Raw genomic sequence first — 14,590 nt, forward strand, 5'->3', positions numbered from 1 at the left:
AAAAGGGGCTTAGACAAATCCATGGAAGACAGGTCTATCGATGGCTACTAGTCTGAGGGCTATAGGCCACCTCCAGCTTCAAGATGCCTCTGAAGACCAGCTGCAGGAGAGCAACAGCAGGAGAGACGGCCTGCCCTCACCTCTTGCCTGTGGGCTCTCCAGAGGCATCTGGTGGGCCACTGTGGGAAACAGGATGCTGGACTAGATGGGCCTTGGGCCTGATCCAGCAGGGCTACTCTTATGTACTGCAGAAGCTTTACAGTCAGTGCACAACTTGAGCTTTTATTATTTATTTACTATTTATTTTACATTTATGAACCTCCCCATCCAGAGGCTCTGGGCGGTGTACAACAACTTTAAAACAACTTTACCCCACGACAGCTGTGGCGACATATTATGAACTGTGAAAATCCTGTAGGGCTGTGTATCATTTTCTCATATTATCTCTAAGAAGAAACACAGTCGCATCTGGCCGCTAAATCAGTGCAAAAGAGGCAATTACCTGTGCAGTAATACAGCGTCTCGTGCACCCTCCCTCTGTGCCCCTGAACACTGCAGGATTTACTTACAAGTAAACACGGACAAGAGTTATGCTGCAAGGGCATTACAACCCTGGCTGTCTCTGTTTTCATCTGTGAAATGTTGGTGGTTCTCTGGAGATCAACACATTCCTGCTAGATATACTCAAACGTGTGTGGATGGAGAGGATACAAAACTCCTATGCAATAAGACAAAGGTAAAACCATTCTTTTTAGTCCCCCTGCCTCCCCCCCACCACCAAAAAAACAACCAAAACACACAGTAGATTTGGCTTTCAGATGCACTTAAAAGCAACTGCCTGAAAGGAAGCTTGCATATGAAGGAGGAAAGTTCTGAATCAGCCATCTCACTGCTATGCTAGCTTTCTACTTGCACAGGCTGTTTTGATGGCAACGCCATACACATACCCCTAGGAGTAAGCCCCATTGAATATAGTGGGACTTACTACTGAGTAAGTATACATAGAGTTGCTCTGCATGTGTGATTTCCCCACCACCTGCGACCAAAAATGGTACAGTCCATTCAACTAGTTCAAGGCTCTACCATCTGACTCCTTCATTTTGCTGGAGGTTTGTTGGAAGGAAGTTACCAGATTGTCTTCTCTGAAAACGAAGAGTATTCATCATAAGGCAGTGGATGGCAACCCCGTCTTCTTAATTTCTCCTGGGCAGTTGTCTTTTCGCCTGCAAGAGGTGGAAGAATTGTCTTGCTTTTAAAAGGTGTACTGTAGAAAGCATTTTTAAAAAAAATCAAATACATTTTCTGAAATTAACAATTATATTTCTGGTGTTTATTGCACATGCTCTCCAGGTTAATTTGGTGTCCTAATTTAAGGCGCTCTCGCAATTATTTTAAGGTGGTGTACTTTTCAAGCGGTGGTCCACTCCGATTTAGCAGGAGGAGAGCAATTGTCCCCATCGGTACCAGCACAGCATCTTTTCCAGTGGCTGTCGCTGGTAATCTTCCTTGCCCCTTTGTTTGAAAGGCTGGCCTGGTTCACACAATCATTCAAACTGGGTTTAATTTGTGTTACGGTCAGAGTTCCCTGTGGCAAGGCCTCTGCTCCACACTGCCCCTTGTGGTGTTGCTGCACTGCAGCAGCTTTTGTGCTTCTAAGCCCTCTGCTGGCCCCGCCCTGTGAGACCTGTGATTGGCTCCCCTGCAGATAGGAAGAGTATAATGATACTAGACCAATTGTCTCAACATTGAGTCGCCAGATGTTATCGGACTTCAGCTCCCATAATCCCTAGCCCCAGTAGCCTTTGAATTGGGTATTATGGGAGTTGAAGTCTAATAACATCTGGGGATCCAACGTTGAGAATCCCTGTACTAGACCAAGGGTTCCCACCCCTGTGTCTCCAGATATTGTTAGACTTTAAATCCCATCATCCAGGGATTCCCAACCTTGAGTCTCCATATGTTGCTGAACTACAACTCCCATCATCCAGGGATTCCCAACCTTGAGTCTCCATATGTTGCTGAACTACAACTCCCATCACCCAGAGATTCCCAACCTTGGGTCTCCAGATGTCGTTAGACTACAACTCCCATAATCCCCAGTGCTGTTCATGAGAGCAAGATATGAAGTTCCTGTAAACTGTATTTTATTTTCGAATATCTAGATCCTGGGTTTCCATGCTCAAGAGAGGAGCTCAAGAAAATGTAGGTGGAATGCACAGCCCAAACGGTGCCATTCCTTTTCCTTAAGAACTGAACTCAGGAGCATAAGCTATTTGCTGCAACTTCAGCAGTATTTTGGTGGTACCCCCAGAGGCCAGGTAAGGCTATTCCAAAGGCTGGATCCAGACCCAGAGCACTCCCCGCTTTAGGGGCAATTTCCTTCATCTGCTTGGGTTGGAATAACAACAACTAAATATGCCTCTCTGTTTCCAGAATGTCCAATTAGTTAAAGAACTCTTACACGTCGGTTAGAAGTCTCAGAAGTGACCACGTTGTTTTTTGTTTAGAAAACAGAGATTTCATATCACTCTGGTAAAGCTGTTTATGAAAAGGCAATTGCTTTCTCATTTCACACGCCACAAAGCCAGACAAAAAACATATGTGCCGTCTTCGCAAATGTGTGTTGATTGGACGCTTTCCGCTGCTGTTTGTGCAGATCACGGAGGCTCCTAACAGATTGCTGTCGTCATTCCTAGGTACTTTTTAGCCAGAGATAAAGGATATGCTTAATAAAGCATCTGCTATGCTGTTGTTAATTAGAAATTGAAAACGTTCTCTATGCAAAGGAGAAAACACACACCCTGCAATTGTACATATTTTGGGCGCTAGCAAGCACCACTCACCTGAGGGTGTGTTCAGAGGAGGAGAGCTTCTTATGCTTCCGGACAGGTGTTGTTAGACTGCAATCCCTGCCTTGGGATTGTTTTAATGAAAGGCGGTATATAAATTTAACAATTAAATTAAATAACTCTCATCCACAAATGCGGGAAGTCTCTCAGGTAAAACTGAGGCTTGTTGAACCTAGAGGGCTCTCTAAGCTACGGGGTTCAACCATATCCAATGTTTTGACTTTTTGTTTGCTTAGCAGGGTCTGCTCTGGTTTGCATTTGGATGGGAGACGACATGTCAGTGCTCTCTGCTGTAAGATATTCCCCTTAGGGGATGGGGCTGTAGCTCAGTGGCAGAACATCTGCTTTGCATGCAGAAAGTCCCAAGTTCAGGTAGGGCCGGGAGACCCGCCTGCCAGAAACCTTGGAGAAGCTGCTGCCAGTCAGTGTAGGCAATACGGAACTAGATGGACCACAGTCTGACTCAGTATAAGGCAGCTTCCTATGTCCCTATCTAACACAGAGCACAGACAACAAACCAACCAACAAATAAACAAACAAATAATAAATGAGATGGTTTCCTGCCCCCAAAGGGCTCACAATCTAAAAAAAAGAAACATAAAATAGACACCAGCAACAGCCACTGGAGGGATGCTGTGCTGGGGATGGATAAGGCCAGTTGCTCTCCCTCTGCTAAATAAAGAGAATCACCACTTTAAAAAGGTGTCTCTTTGCTCAGTTAGCGGGGAGAGCTCTGAGTACCCGCTGGGAGCCCTTCAATGACCCCTAGGAATACTGTTATTCCCCTTTGGGAACCTCTACATAATGCAATGTAATAAAGGGTGGAGGAAACATATGTTTAAAAGCCAGGGGAAAGAGGAACCTTAGGCATGGTTTTCATTAAATTCTCTAGGAACAGGGTCCTCCTGGCAATGTGATATTTCAGGACTTGGTTCCATTGTACTGCTGTTTGCAGCATAGGTTTCTCTTTAGGGGCCTGACAATTTAGAAGCCAAATGAAAAATGTATGAGACGTTTTATACTGCCACAGCTGGGGGGGAGAAATGGCCCTCATAATTGCCGGCTGAATGAATCCACAAGAAAGTTTTATACAGATACACGTTATTTACCAGATCGTTTTCATAGAGCATAATAATGCTGGCATTGATATTTCATTCCAGAACAATCAATGTGCGAATGAAACATGGCTAAATTATGTCCAGGAAATGAGCATTCCGGTGTTTTATTGAGGTTTCAGAGTGCGGATGTGATTTGTGACTATGCGGATTTTATTTTTATTTTTTTAACCAGAGTGGATAAAGGAGAATTTGTGTTGAAAGGATTGCTACCTGTTGCTGACTGATCTTCTCAGCGGTAACAAAGTTGCTGTCTTTTGCTTAGCATGGATAATAAGGACTGTTGATCAATCAATGATGAAAACATGTAGAAAACTAGCCCTTAAGGGAGAACCCTAGACTAGAACCCTGATTTGCTAGCTTTCCATAAGTAGGGAGTTCAGACCCATTGCCTCTCACTTGCATTCAGATATGGTATGGTCTCAGGAGGGGCTGCACCAAACGAGACTCCATGTGTGACTGACTGGACGAATTCGGACACAACACAGAACCAAGGGTCTAATGGACCACAAGACCAGCTCTAGTCCCTTCACAAGCTCTGTCTGCTCCCAGACTCAGATGGCTTTGTCCCTCCAGCTATTTTTGGACAACAACACTCATCTTCCCCAGCCACAGTGTCCAAAAGTCAGGGATGATGGGAGTTGTAGTCTGACATCTGCAGGAGGGCTGAAGTTGGACTAGACCAGGGGTTCCTAATTAGGAGTACTCCAGATGTTCTTGGACTACAACTCCCATCATCCTTGGCTGCAATAAATGGTAGTTGGGGATGGTGGGAGTTGTAGTTCAGCAACATCTGGAATACTGTCAGTTGGGCAGCCCTGGATGAGATCATTCACTCAGCCCAGTGAATTTGGAGGGGCGTGTATCTCCTGCTATCATTGTCTTCCACACCATTCCCAGTTTCTGGTCCAGGAAGAATGATGTTTGTGGTAGCAAGCATGAATTGTCCCCTTTGCTAAGCAGGGCCTGCCCTGGTTTGCATTTGAATGGGAGACTACATGTGGGCATTGTAAGGTCTTTCCCTTAGAGGATGGGGCTGCTCTGGGAAGAGCACATGCTTGCTTGCATGCAGAAGGTTCCAAGTCCCCCCACCTCACATCTCCAAGAGAGGGCTAAGAGAGACTCCTGCCTGCAACCTTGGAGAAACTGCTGCCAGTCTGTGTAGACAATACTGAACTAGATGGACCAATGGTCTGACTTGGTATATGGCAGCTGCCTATGTTCCTATGTAACCAAAGAAGGAAACATGGCTTACCTCTTCTTCTGCTGAATGGTCCTGTGGACCACAACTGAAATAAGTATCAGAAGTAGCAGAACAACAACCACAACACTTAGGAGAATGGGAAGAAGAAATTTCCTGGATGATGTGGAAGGAGGTTGTTGGGTATTGAGCATATCCTGAGTAAATACCAAGGATCCATTATTGGGCTCTGGTTGGACTCCCAGAAGTTGACACATCAGTGGGTAGATGTGGATACTGTCAAAGGGCTCTGCTAAGTAGTCCTTCTTGAAATCGGGGCCGAAAGCTCTAAAGATGGTCTTCATGTCCATGTCTTCATTGTCGAAACCATGATCACCTTTGTTGACATAGAGGATAAACCTCTGGAAGAGAGAATAAAGACATCTCTAATTGCTAGTACACTGATATTGACAACATAATGAGGCAGTCTTAGATTTGTGGAGAACACCTCCTTAATGATTCCATCTGTGTCTATAATTAAGAATGTGTAATTCAATCATAAAAGTAATCCCCACAAAACTTGGTGATGGCCTCTAATGGAGATGGCTTGGATGAAGATCAGAGAAATCCATATGGGATGAGAGGTGTTGGGTTCACCTGGATTCCAACCTAAAGGATTCCTTGCTGGAAGGGGGAGTCCTCCTCAGCCTGGACCTCCGATCTGTTTTGCCTACCTGATTGCTCGTTTCCAGTCATTGCAATAAACAGGCTTTTAGAAATATACTATTTCTATTTCACTAGCTTGACTGGTGCAGATCACCTGCACACTTGTGGATTGGGGTAACCCACTGCAAAACCAGCCATCTCTAGAAGGAATAGATCATGATAGAAGCATGAATTGTCCTCTTTGCTAAGCAGGGACTGCCCTGGTTTGCATCTAGATGGGAGACTACCGTATGAACATGGTAAGATATTCCCGTGGATGGGGATGGGGCCACTCTGGGAAGAACACCTGCATTATGCATGCAGAAGGTTCCAAGTTTCCTCCCTGGCATCTCCAGATAGGGCTGAGAGAGACTCCTGCCTGCAACCTTAGAGAAGTTGCTGCCAGTCTGTGAAGACAATACTGAGCTGGATGGACCAAGCGCCTGACTCAGTAAAACATGAGTCCTTTGTTTTTCCATTCACACTACTTCCAGACACAGAGGATCAGGAAGGCTTAGGACTTGATGGATTGGCCACTATATGTCACTATTGCTCCATGAGAGAGATGCAAACTAGGCATCCATATTCTGCACATTTAGGTTTCAAAAATGTTAGCTGTACGTCTAGAACTGAATGAGAAGGGGCAGTAAAAATTCAGCTTGAGGCCCATTTGGTGAGTCCGGAAGAAGCATGTGATCTAACCCTTTTTGGACCACACCAAGGAGGTGCCTGTATGACTGGATGCTTTCTCACATCAAAGCTCACCACCCAGGGCAAGTTAGTATGCCAGGGAGACAGGCTCTAGATCAACTTGACACACTAGCTTTCCACAAACAGGGAGTTTTCAGTGGAGTAGCAGCTTCCTGCTCCTGTGACATCCACATTCCAAGGTACTGTGACCCAAGGAAAACTGGCTGCAAGTCTACATCGGTCAGAAAAAGATGGACGGCTGTTCCTGTTCCATCTGAATTTGGTGCAATTTCCAATTTCCATTCTAAAGCTAAAACATAGCCAGATTGTTTCCATTAGAAAATCTGTATTTAAATCTACATTTCCCACAGGATTTCCATGCATTTCATACCCAAGCAGTTGGTGCGATAATATTTTTCAAAGAACTCATTTAAACAATCATTTTCTGCAAAGGTATAGCATCCATAAACACGTCCACACTGTATAAAATCTGAGCTGATGGGGAGTGAGAGGGGCTGGAACCATGCCTTCCATTACAAATGTCAGCAAGAGATGAATTTGGTAACATACCCAGTCAGAAGCAGGGGACATAATACTTGCCTCATATTGAGGGGAGCATTACAGAGCCCCCTGGATTTGTAGTCAGTGCTCTGCTCGGACACCCAGTATGGTGTAGTGGTTGGAGTGTTGGACTAGGACTGGGGAGACCTGAGTTCAAATCCTCATCCAGCCATGAAACTCACTGGGTGACTCTGGGCAAGTCACTTCTCAGCCTAACCTACCACGCAGGGTTGTTGTGAGGATAAATGTAACCACGTACACCGCTTTGTGCTCCTTGGAGGAAGAGTGGGATGTAAATATATAGTAAATACATCCATCCATCATAAATAAATAATGTTGGGATCTGTCACTAGTCAGAACCAAGCAAGTGGCCATCTCCAAGGCAGTAACTGGGGAGTCAACTCACTCTCAAGTCAAGCATGCACTGACGCGAAGACTTTATAGCAGGGCTGCTCAGCTTTGGCCCTCCAGATGTTTTTGGACTACAACTCCCATTATCCCCAACCACAATGGCCAATAGTTAGGGATTATGGGAGTTGTAGGCCAAACTTTTCAGGAGGACCAGTTGAACAGCCCTGCTTTATAGGGTCTTGAGGGCAGGGATTGGCCCCTGGGGGGGGTCAGCTGACTGAGTGCCCATGCAGGCTGGTACTGCAGGCTAGAGGGCGCCCTTGCAGCCCAGAGCTCAGTTTGCTTGCCTTCTAGAACAGGGATTCTCAACGTTGGGTCCCCATATGTTATTGGACTCCAACTCCCATAATCCCCAGCCAAAGGCCACTGGGGCTTGGGATTATGGGAGTTGAAGTCCACTAACATCTGGGGGCCCAATGTTGAGGATCCCTGTTCTAGAAGGAACAGAGCACTGGTAGTGTGCAGGAGAGAAGGTTTCAGAGCCTGACTGCTGGGAGCCCTGGTATGAAACCCCCGCAGAGCCTTACATGGTGCTGCCCCAAGGAGGGCTATACCACATGCTTTTCCTGAATATGTTGATTGGCCTTCAGGCTCTATTTGTGTGCTCATTTGTATGTGGCAAGTGGCATCTTATTTTGCAACATGAACCTTTTCCCCCAGTACATGCCCATGTGGAGAGGACTGTGATTCGCAGTATTCTGCAGATCTCTGACTTTAATTGGTTCTCCAATTAAAACATCTGATTGTTGCTGAACTATCAGATGTCCCATCTGTTAGTTCGTTAGAGGAAGTTGCATTCACAAGAAAAGTTCACCACGCAAAATTGCGGTAAAAAGCTATGTTGTCTGACTGCTATCTTGCCTTTATTTCTTTCCTTTATTTCCTTGGTGAAAATCTAGGATCACATCCTGAGGAGTGTGCACTGTGGACCGCAGTATTTAAATTTTCTGTTCAGAATGCATAGTGGATAAGCAAATATGAATATTCTCTTTTCATAATTCATTCTGTTCTCTAAGTCCCAAGTGTGTTTGCCCAAAGGGAATGGTTTACATTGGAAAAAGAGCCCTTAGAGTAGGGGTGTCAAGGTTGGCCTACAACTCCCATGATCTCAGTCTACTGGCCACTGTGATTGGGGATGATAAGAGTTGTAGGCCAACAACCGCTGGAAGGCCACAGTTTGACTCTCTTGCCTTAGAGTCTATACTGAACTTACCCCATTCACACTGTAACCAGGATCTCCATAAAGCAAGATTGGCAGAATTCGCTCATGTCTAGCGTAATGGAATTGCTCAGGAAACTCTTCTTTCTTGTACACCTTGAGATGAGGATGGGCATTTTTAAGTGCCTGATAGATTTCTTCTTCTTTCCCTGGCTTGGGTAGTATCATGCCAAACCCCCCATAATCCAGGATGTCAAACTTCACCAGATCCTTGAATTTAATGTAGTTGGCTAACATGATCTCTTCGACTTGTGGCTTCTTCTTGATTGTGGTCATGCCATGATCGGATGTGATAATGACGTTGAGGGTGTCCCTCAAGCCGTGTTTTTCAATGGCATCCACCAGGTAGCCAATGGTTCGATCGATCTGTTGGATGATTGTTTTCCGAGCTTCGGTCTCCGGGCCAATCTTGTGCCCTACACTATCGGGCTCCCCGTAATACAGGGTGACAAAATCAAAGTCTTCTTCTGTGAACCACTTCATGACGATATCGATGTTCTCTCTCCATTCGGTCTCATTGCTGTCCGGGTGAGTGAAGGATTCAACAAGGCTTCTGTTGACAGCCTGGCCACTGTAATTGGCGCCCCCACCTGGGTAGTGAAATGAAGCTGTCTTTTTCCCCTAGGAGACAAAAACGGTGATCACAATCAGGAGGATTTCTTACTCCATGAAGAAGTCTCATCACCTCCCAACTATTAAACGCTTCCCCACTTTTCGATAGCCACAGTCCACAATGTGCACAATAAACGGAGATACTGTATTTACCTGAACAGAAGTTGACTTTGAATTTAAGACTATGCTTTAAAAAAAGAGGTTAAATAGACATTATGTATTTAACCAAAAGAAAGAGGACTCCAAATTCAAGGTCCCCACCACCAATTTGTTTGTTTGTTTGTTTAACATATTTGTATACCAGCGTGGTGTAGTGGTTAGAGTGCTGGACTAGGACCAGGGAGACCCGAGTTCAAATCCCCATTCAGCCATGATACTTGCTTGGTGACTCCGGGCCAGTCACTTCTCTCTCAGCCTAACCTACTTCACAGGGTTGTTGTGAGGAGAAACTTAAGTATGTAGTACACTGCTCTGGGCTCCTTAGAGGAAGAGTGGGATATAAAATGTAAAAATGTAAAATAATATACCGCCCACTACTGAAGTCTCTAGGTGTTTTACAACAATAAAATAAATGAACAGGAAAGAATTGGGGGGGGCACACCTCATCTTGGATTCAGATAAATATGGTACTGTCTGTCCCCAGTTATAAGATCCTTTCTCCCTCAGTCCAAGATGCGCGTGATACAGGGAGAAATACATTTTTGGAGGTGGAGGGGGAAGAGGCAGGGGGTGTACAATCCTACCTGGAGGAGGAAAGTGCACACAATAACCTGGAGATGCCAGCTATCAAACCTGGGACCTTGTGCTTGCGAAGCAGATGCCCTATCACTGAGCCACTTTGCCAGGTCTACCAATCATATGCTGGTGAGGTGACAAAGTCCAGCTGGGAGGGCAGGGCAACCATCCAGGCGGGCTAAGAGGAGAGAGGAGAGCTGGTCTTGTGGTAGCTAGCATGACTTGTCCGCTTAGCTAAGCAGGGTCCACCCTGGTTGCATATGAATGGGAGACATGATGTGTGAGCACTGTAAGATATTCCCCTCAGGATGGAGCTGCTCTGGGAAGAGCATCTAGGTTCCAAGTTCCCTCCCTGGTGGCATCTCCAAGATTGGGCTGAGAGAGATTCCTGCCTGCAACCTTGGAGAAGCCGCTGCCAGTCTGGGTAGACAATACTGAGCTAGACAGACCAATGGTCTGATTCAGTATATGATGATTTTCCTGCCCACCTCATTCAGATGCAGGGGATGGAATCTGGGTAGGGTATGCTCATTCTACCCAGTGGGGGCTTGACCAGCTTTGAAGGATCATGCTCCCTGCCTCCAACCTTGTTTTTATCTAGTGCAGGATCAAAAACTGGGAGGACACTTAGCTCCCGAAATGAGGGTACTGATCTGGGATGAACAGACCTGGTATTTATTATATGCATGGCATTTTATGGAGTACAAAAAAAAAAAAAAGATTTCTGCCTCGGATGGCTTACAGTCCTTTAATCCAACACAAAGGAGATAACAGTAGAAAGGAAAGGAAATGTGCAACTTAAAAAATGGAAAGCCATCTGTGGGTGTTACTCATACCTTTGATAATACGAATGGAGCCTTGTTCTTTTTGGCAAACTCCATCTAACATAGATAAGTCGAGTGCTGCAGGGTTTTGTCCTGATAAAGCTATATATGAGGAGGGTCTTTGTCTATTTGTTCTACTTTTGAATGCCTTCTGTGTTTTAATAGCACTTGTATTGTACTTCATGGTCTGGATGCACAAAATGCATTATTTATCCAGTCATATAAGATGATAAATCTGCATGCACGGATGTGCAGCTGCGTATTTGTTTATTTTGTACACAAGCAAATAAGAATAGATTTATGTTATCGAAGCTTACAGAACTCTTTAAGGATAAGGCAAATGTCCAGCACCACCCTCACCCCCCTGCAGTTAGGAACATGTATGTATCCTATCCCATCCCGCGCAGAAAAACCCACAAGGTCTAGAATGTGGCAAGGCACCATGGACAGCTCCTTGGGATAAGTTGCTCCAATAGCAGTTTGAGATAGACTGAGCTCTTAAATACCTCTGAGCTCAGGATAGACCTTCCAGGTTAGGAACTTTGTAAGCTGCCTTATACTGAGTCAGACTATTGCTCCATCTAGCTCAGTATTGTCTACACTGAAAGGCAGCAGCTCTCTAAGGTGTCAGGTGGGATTCTTTCCCAGCCCTACTTGAAAGGGAGTGAACCTGGGACCTTCTGCATGCAAAGCAGATGCTCTACCACTGAGCTATGGCCCCATCTCCTAAGGGGAACACCTTACAGCAGACATCGCTCACATGTAGCGATCCATCCAAATGCAAACCAAGGCAGACCCTGCTTAGCAAAGGGGGAAATTCATGCTCACTGTTGCAAGCCCAGCTCTCCTCTATCAGTTGCCTGCATTACCTTCACTACATCCAGCTTTGGGTAGAAATTCCCTTCTCATATATATATATTAAAACATCCAACAGGAGGAAAAAAGCTTCCCTCCTTCTAAATAATACAGAGTATTTTGATTAATTGCATTCTGGAGTAGCACCTGCCAGAGCATAATTATTATTTTTTTGCACCAAATTTAATCCTCGATTGTTAACCTGAGGCTGTAAAATAATAATGTTCTTAGTGACATTTAATATACCATTTTAGAAATGGAGAAAGGTCAGATCTTATTTAAAATCGAACTGGGTGAACCCTCTTTGTGAAGGCAACGCTTGCAGAGCCAGAGGAAGGGAAAATGAGACGAATCCAAGTTCATGAGCATAAAAAGACAAGGGCTGCTACCATCACGGAGGTGCCCTCAGTGATATTACATCACACCTTTCAAAAGTTGTGTTTCGGTCTCTTTGCCTTGATGCAGTGATTCCATGTTGGAACTGGAGCATGGCCATTCAGACAGAGAGTGCTCCAAATCTGCACTGGCTTGCATTCTCTGCAGAGAAGAGGGCAATTCCATGCTGACAAAAGGAGAAGCACAGATGCACAGTGGTTTCAAGCTCTCATAGGAACATAGGAAGCTGCCTTATTCTGAGTCAGACCATTGGTCCATCTAGCTCAGTATTGTACACTGACTGGCAGCAACTCTCCAGGGTTTCAGGTGGGAGACTTTCTCAGCCAGACCTGGAGATGCTGCCAGGGAACCTGAACCTGGGACCTTCTGCATGTAAGCAAATCTTCTACCACTGAGTTACAGCCCTGTCCCCTAAAGGGGACATCTTGCAATAGTCTCCAATCCAAATGCAAACAAAGGCAGATCCTGCTTAGCAAAGGGGGCAATACATGCTTACTGTCACAACAGTGGCTCTCTTCCCAATCTACATTTGTGTGGCAGAATGGTCAACTGACTAGATTTGGGGAAGAGCTGAGTTCAAATCCCCACTCAGTCACGAAGCCCCTTGGGTGGCTTTGGGCAAGTCGTCACCGTTTGGATAAAAATGGGGTGACCCCTATCTCTTCTGCCTGAGCTGCTTCGAGAAAGAGTGGAATGCAAATATGATTAATACATCATAATGACTAGTTGTGAGGTAGTATTGCCTGCATGTATGTATTCTATCCGATCCTGCCCAGAAAAATCCACAAGGTCTAGAATGTGGCAAGGTAAGGCTGTTGCAGCACCACGGACAGCTTCATGGGATAAGTTGCTCCAATAGCAGTTAGACTGAGCTCTTAAATACTCCTGAGCTCAGGATATCCCTTCCAGGTTAGGAACTTAGGAAGCTGCCTTCTACGCTGACTGGTTTGCATAACCATAGAGACATAGGAAGCTGCCATATACTGAGTCAGACCATTGCTCCATCCTGCTCAGTATTGTCTACACAGACTGGCAGCAGCTTCTCCAAGGTTGCAGGCAGGAATCTCTTTCAGCCCTATCTTGGAGATGCCAGGGCGGGAACTTGGGACCTTCTGCTCTTCCTAGAATGGCTCCATCCCCTAAGGGGAATATCTTACAGTGCTCACACTTCTAGTCTCCCATTCATATGCAACCCTCCTTAGCTAAGGGGACAAGTCATGCTTGCTACTGCAAGACCAGTTCTCCTCTCTGCTTCTTAGCATGGCACTTCGTAGGACTTGGGATCCAAAGGTGCAGTTTTGTGGGGCTCTAGCTTCAGGCTCTCTCAAGCTCTGGCCTGACAGCCTGGATCTGGATCCAGTGCTGATCCTGCCTTCTCAGAATCACCACTTTGCATGCCCATCTTCCAGAGGTTTCTGGGAATTAGCCAGATGTTTCTGGTAATCCCATAAGGCATTTTGTTTGCAGTACCTGTTTTTCAGATGTTATGTATACTACCCCTGAGCCACCTAATTGTGCAGCAGGGAAATGCTTGACTAACAAGCAGAAGGTTGCTGGTTCGAATCCCCGCTGGTACTATATCAGGCAGCAGCAATATAGGAAGATGCTGAAAGGCATCACCTCATATTGTGTGGGAGGAGGCAATGGTTAACCCCTCCTGTATTCTACCAAAAGAAAACCACAGGGTGCTGTGGGTGCCAGGAGTTGACACCGACTGGATGGCACTCTTTACCACTTTATACTACCCCTGAACAAGGAGGTTCCATTGAAATGCCAGCTAATAGCCACTGATAGACCTATCCTCCATGGATTTGTCTAATTGCTTTGAAATTTCTTTGCGATCTGCTCCTGTTCTTCACAAGCTGAGTAGTTGATTTCCCACTGTGTCCAAATCTGGCGGGGGAATTCCTCCCATTTTTAATCCCAACCCAACAATTTAATAATGCTCTATAAAAACATAATTATGGAGAAACAAGAGGGTATTTACTGTTTTTGCCTCCCCATTTTATTAACACAATCAACTTTATTAGCAGCCATAAAAAATCTGGTATTACCAGTGTTACTGGGAATATGATTTCCTGTTATGATTGCTTCTTTTATTGCAATGATCACAGTGATCCTTATTATTCTTGCAAGTCTTGCAATGAGACAGCTGGTGGAATTGTGGTTTTTTTTCCATTTTTTATTTTTGCTTTTTCCCCTCCTCTCATTCCTATGCTTTGCTTACTCAAACTTAAGTGCTTTATTACTGAGGTTGCATCTGCATTTCACTCTGAAGACTCTCTGCAATTTGACGTACACTAGATTTAACCTTTAGCAGCATGAGCTTTTTAAAACTCTTGTTCCATATGTCATCTGAATTAACATCACTGTTTCCCTCTCTGTGTGAGAGCAAAGAAACTGTAGTTATATTCACTGTTGCTAAGAGAAAGCAGAAA

At 45.1% G+C, this 14,590-nt stretch overlaps 1 protein-coding gene across 1 annotated transcript in view; it reads right to left on the reverse strand.

Annotated features, from left to right (window-relative positions):
- Window positions 1-812: 812 nt before the first annotated feature.
- Window positions 813-14,590, reverse strand: part of LOC128336587 (ectonucleotide pyrophosphatase/phosphodiesterase family member 7-like) — a 32,666-nt gene continuing 18,888 nt past the window's right edge. The window contains exons 4-6 of the mRNA XM_053276473.1: window positions 8,725-9,351; window positions 5,220-5,566; window positions 813-1,223 (exon numbers count right to left, since the gene is read on the reverse strand). Of these exons, the coding sequence (XP_053132448.1) occupies window positions 1,163-1,223; window positions 5,220-5,566; window positions 8,725-9,351 (1,035 nt within the window). The 3' untranslated portion in view covers window positions 813-1,162. The remainder of the gene's footprint in view (window positions 1,224-5,219; window positions 5,567-8,724; window positions 9,352-14,590) is intronic.

The sequence above is a fragment of the Hemicordylus capensis genome, chromosome 13 (genome assembly GCF_027244095.1).
Source record: "Hemicordylus capensis ecotype Gifberg chromosome 13, rHemCap1.1.pri, whole genome shotgun sequence".
Taxonomy (NCBI): domain Eukaryota; kingdom Metazoa; phylum Chordata; class Lepidosauria; order Squamata; family Cordylidae; genus Hemicordylus; species Hemicordylus capensis.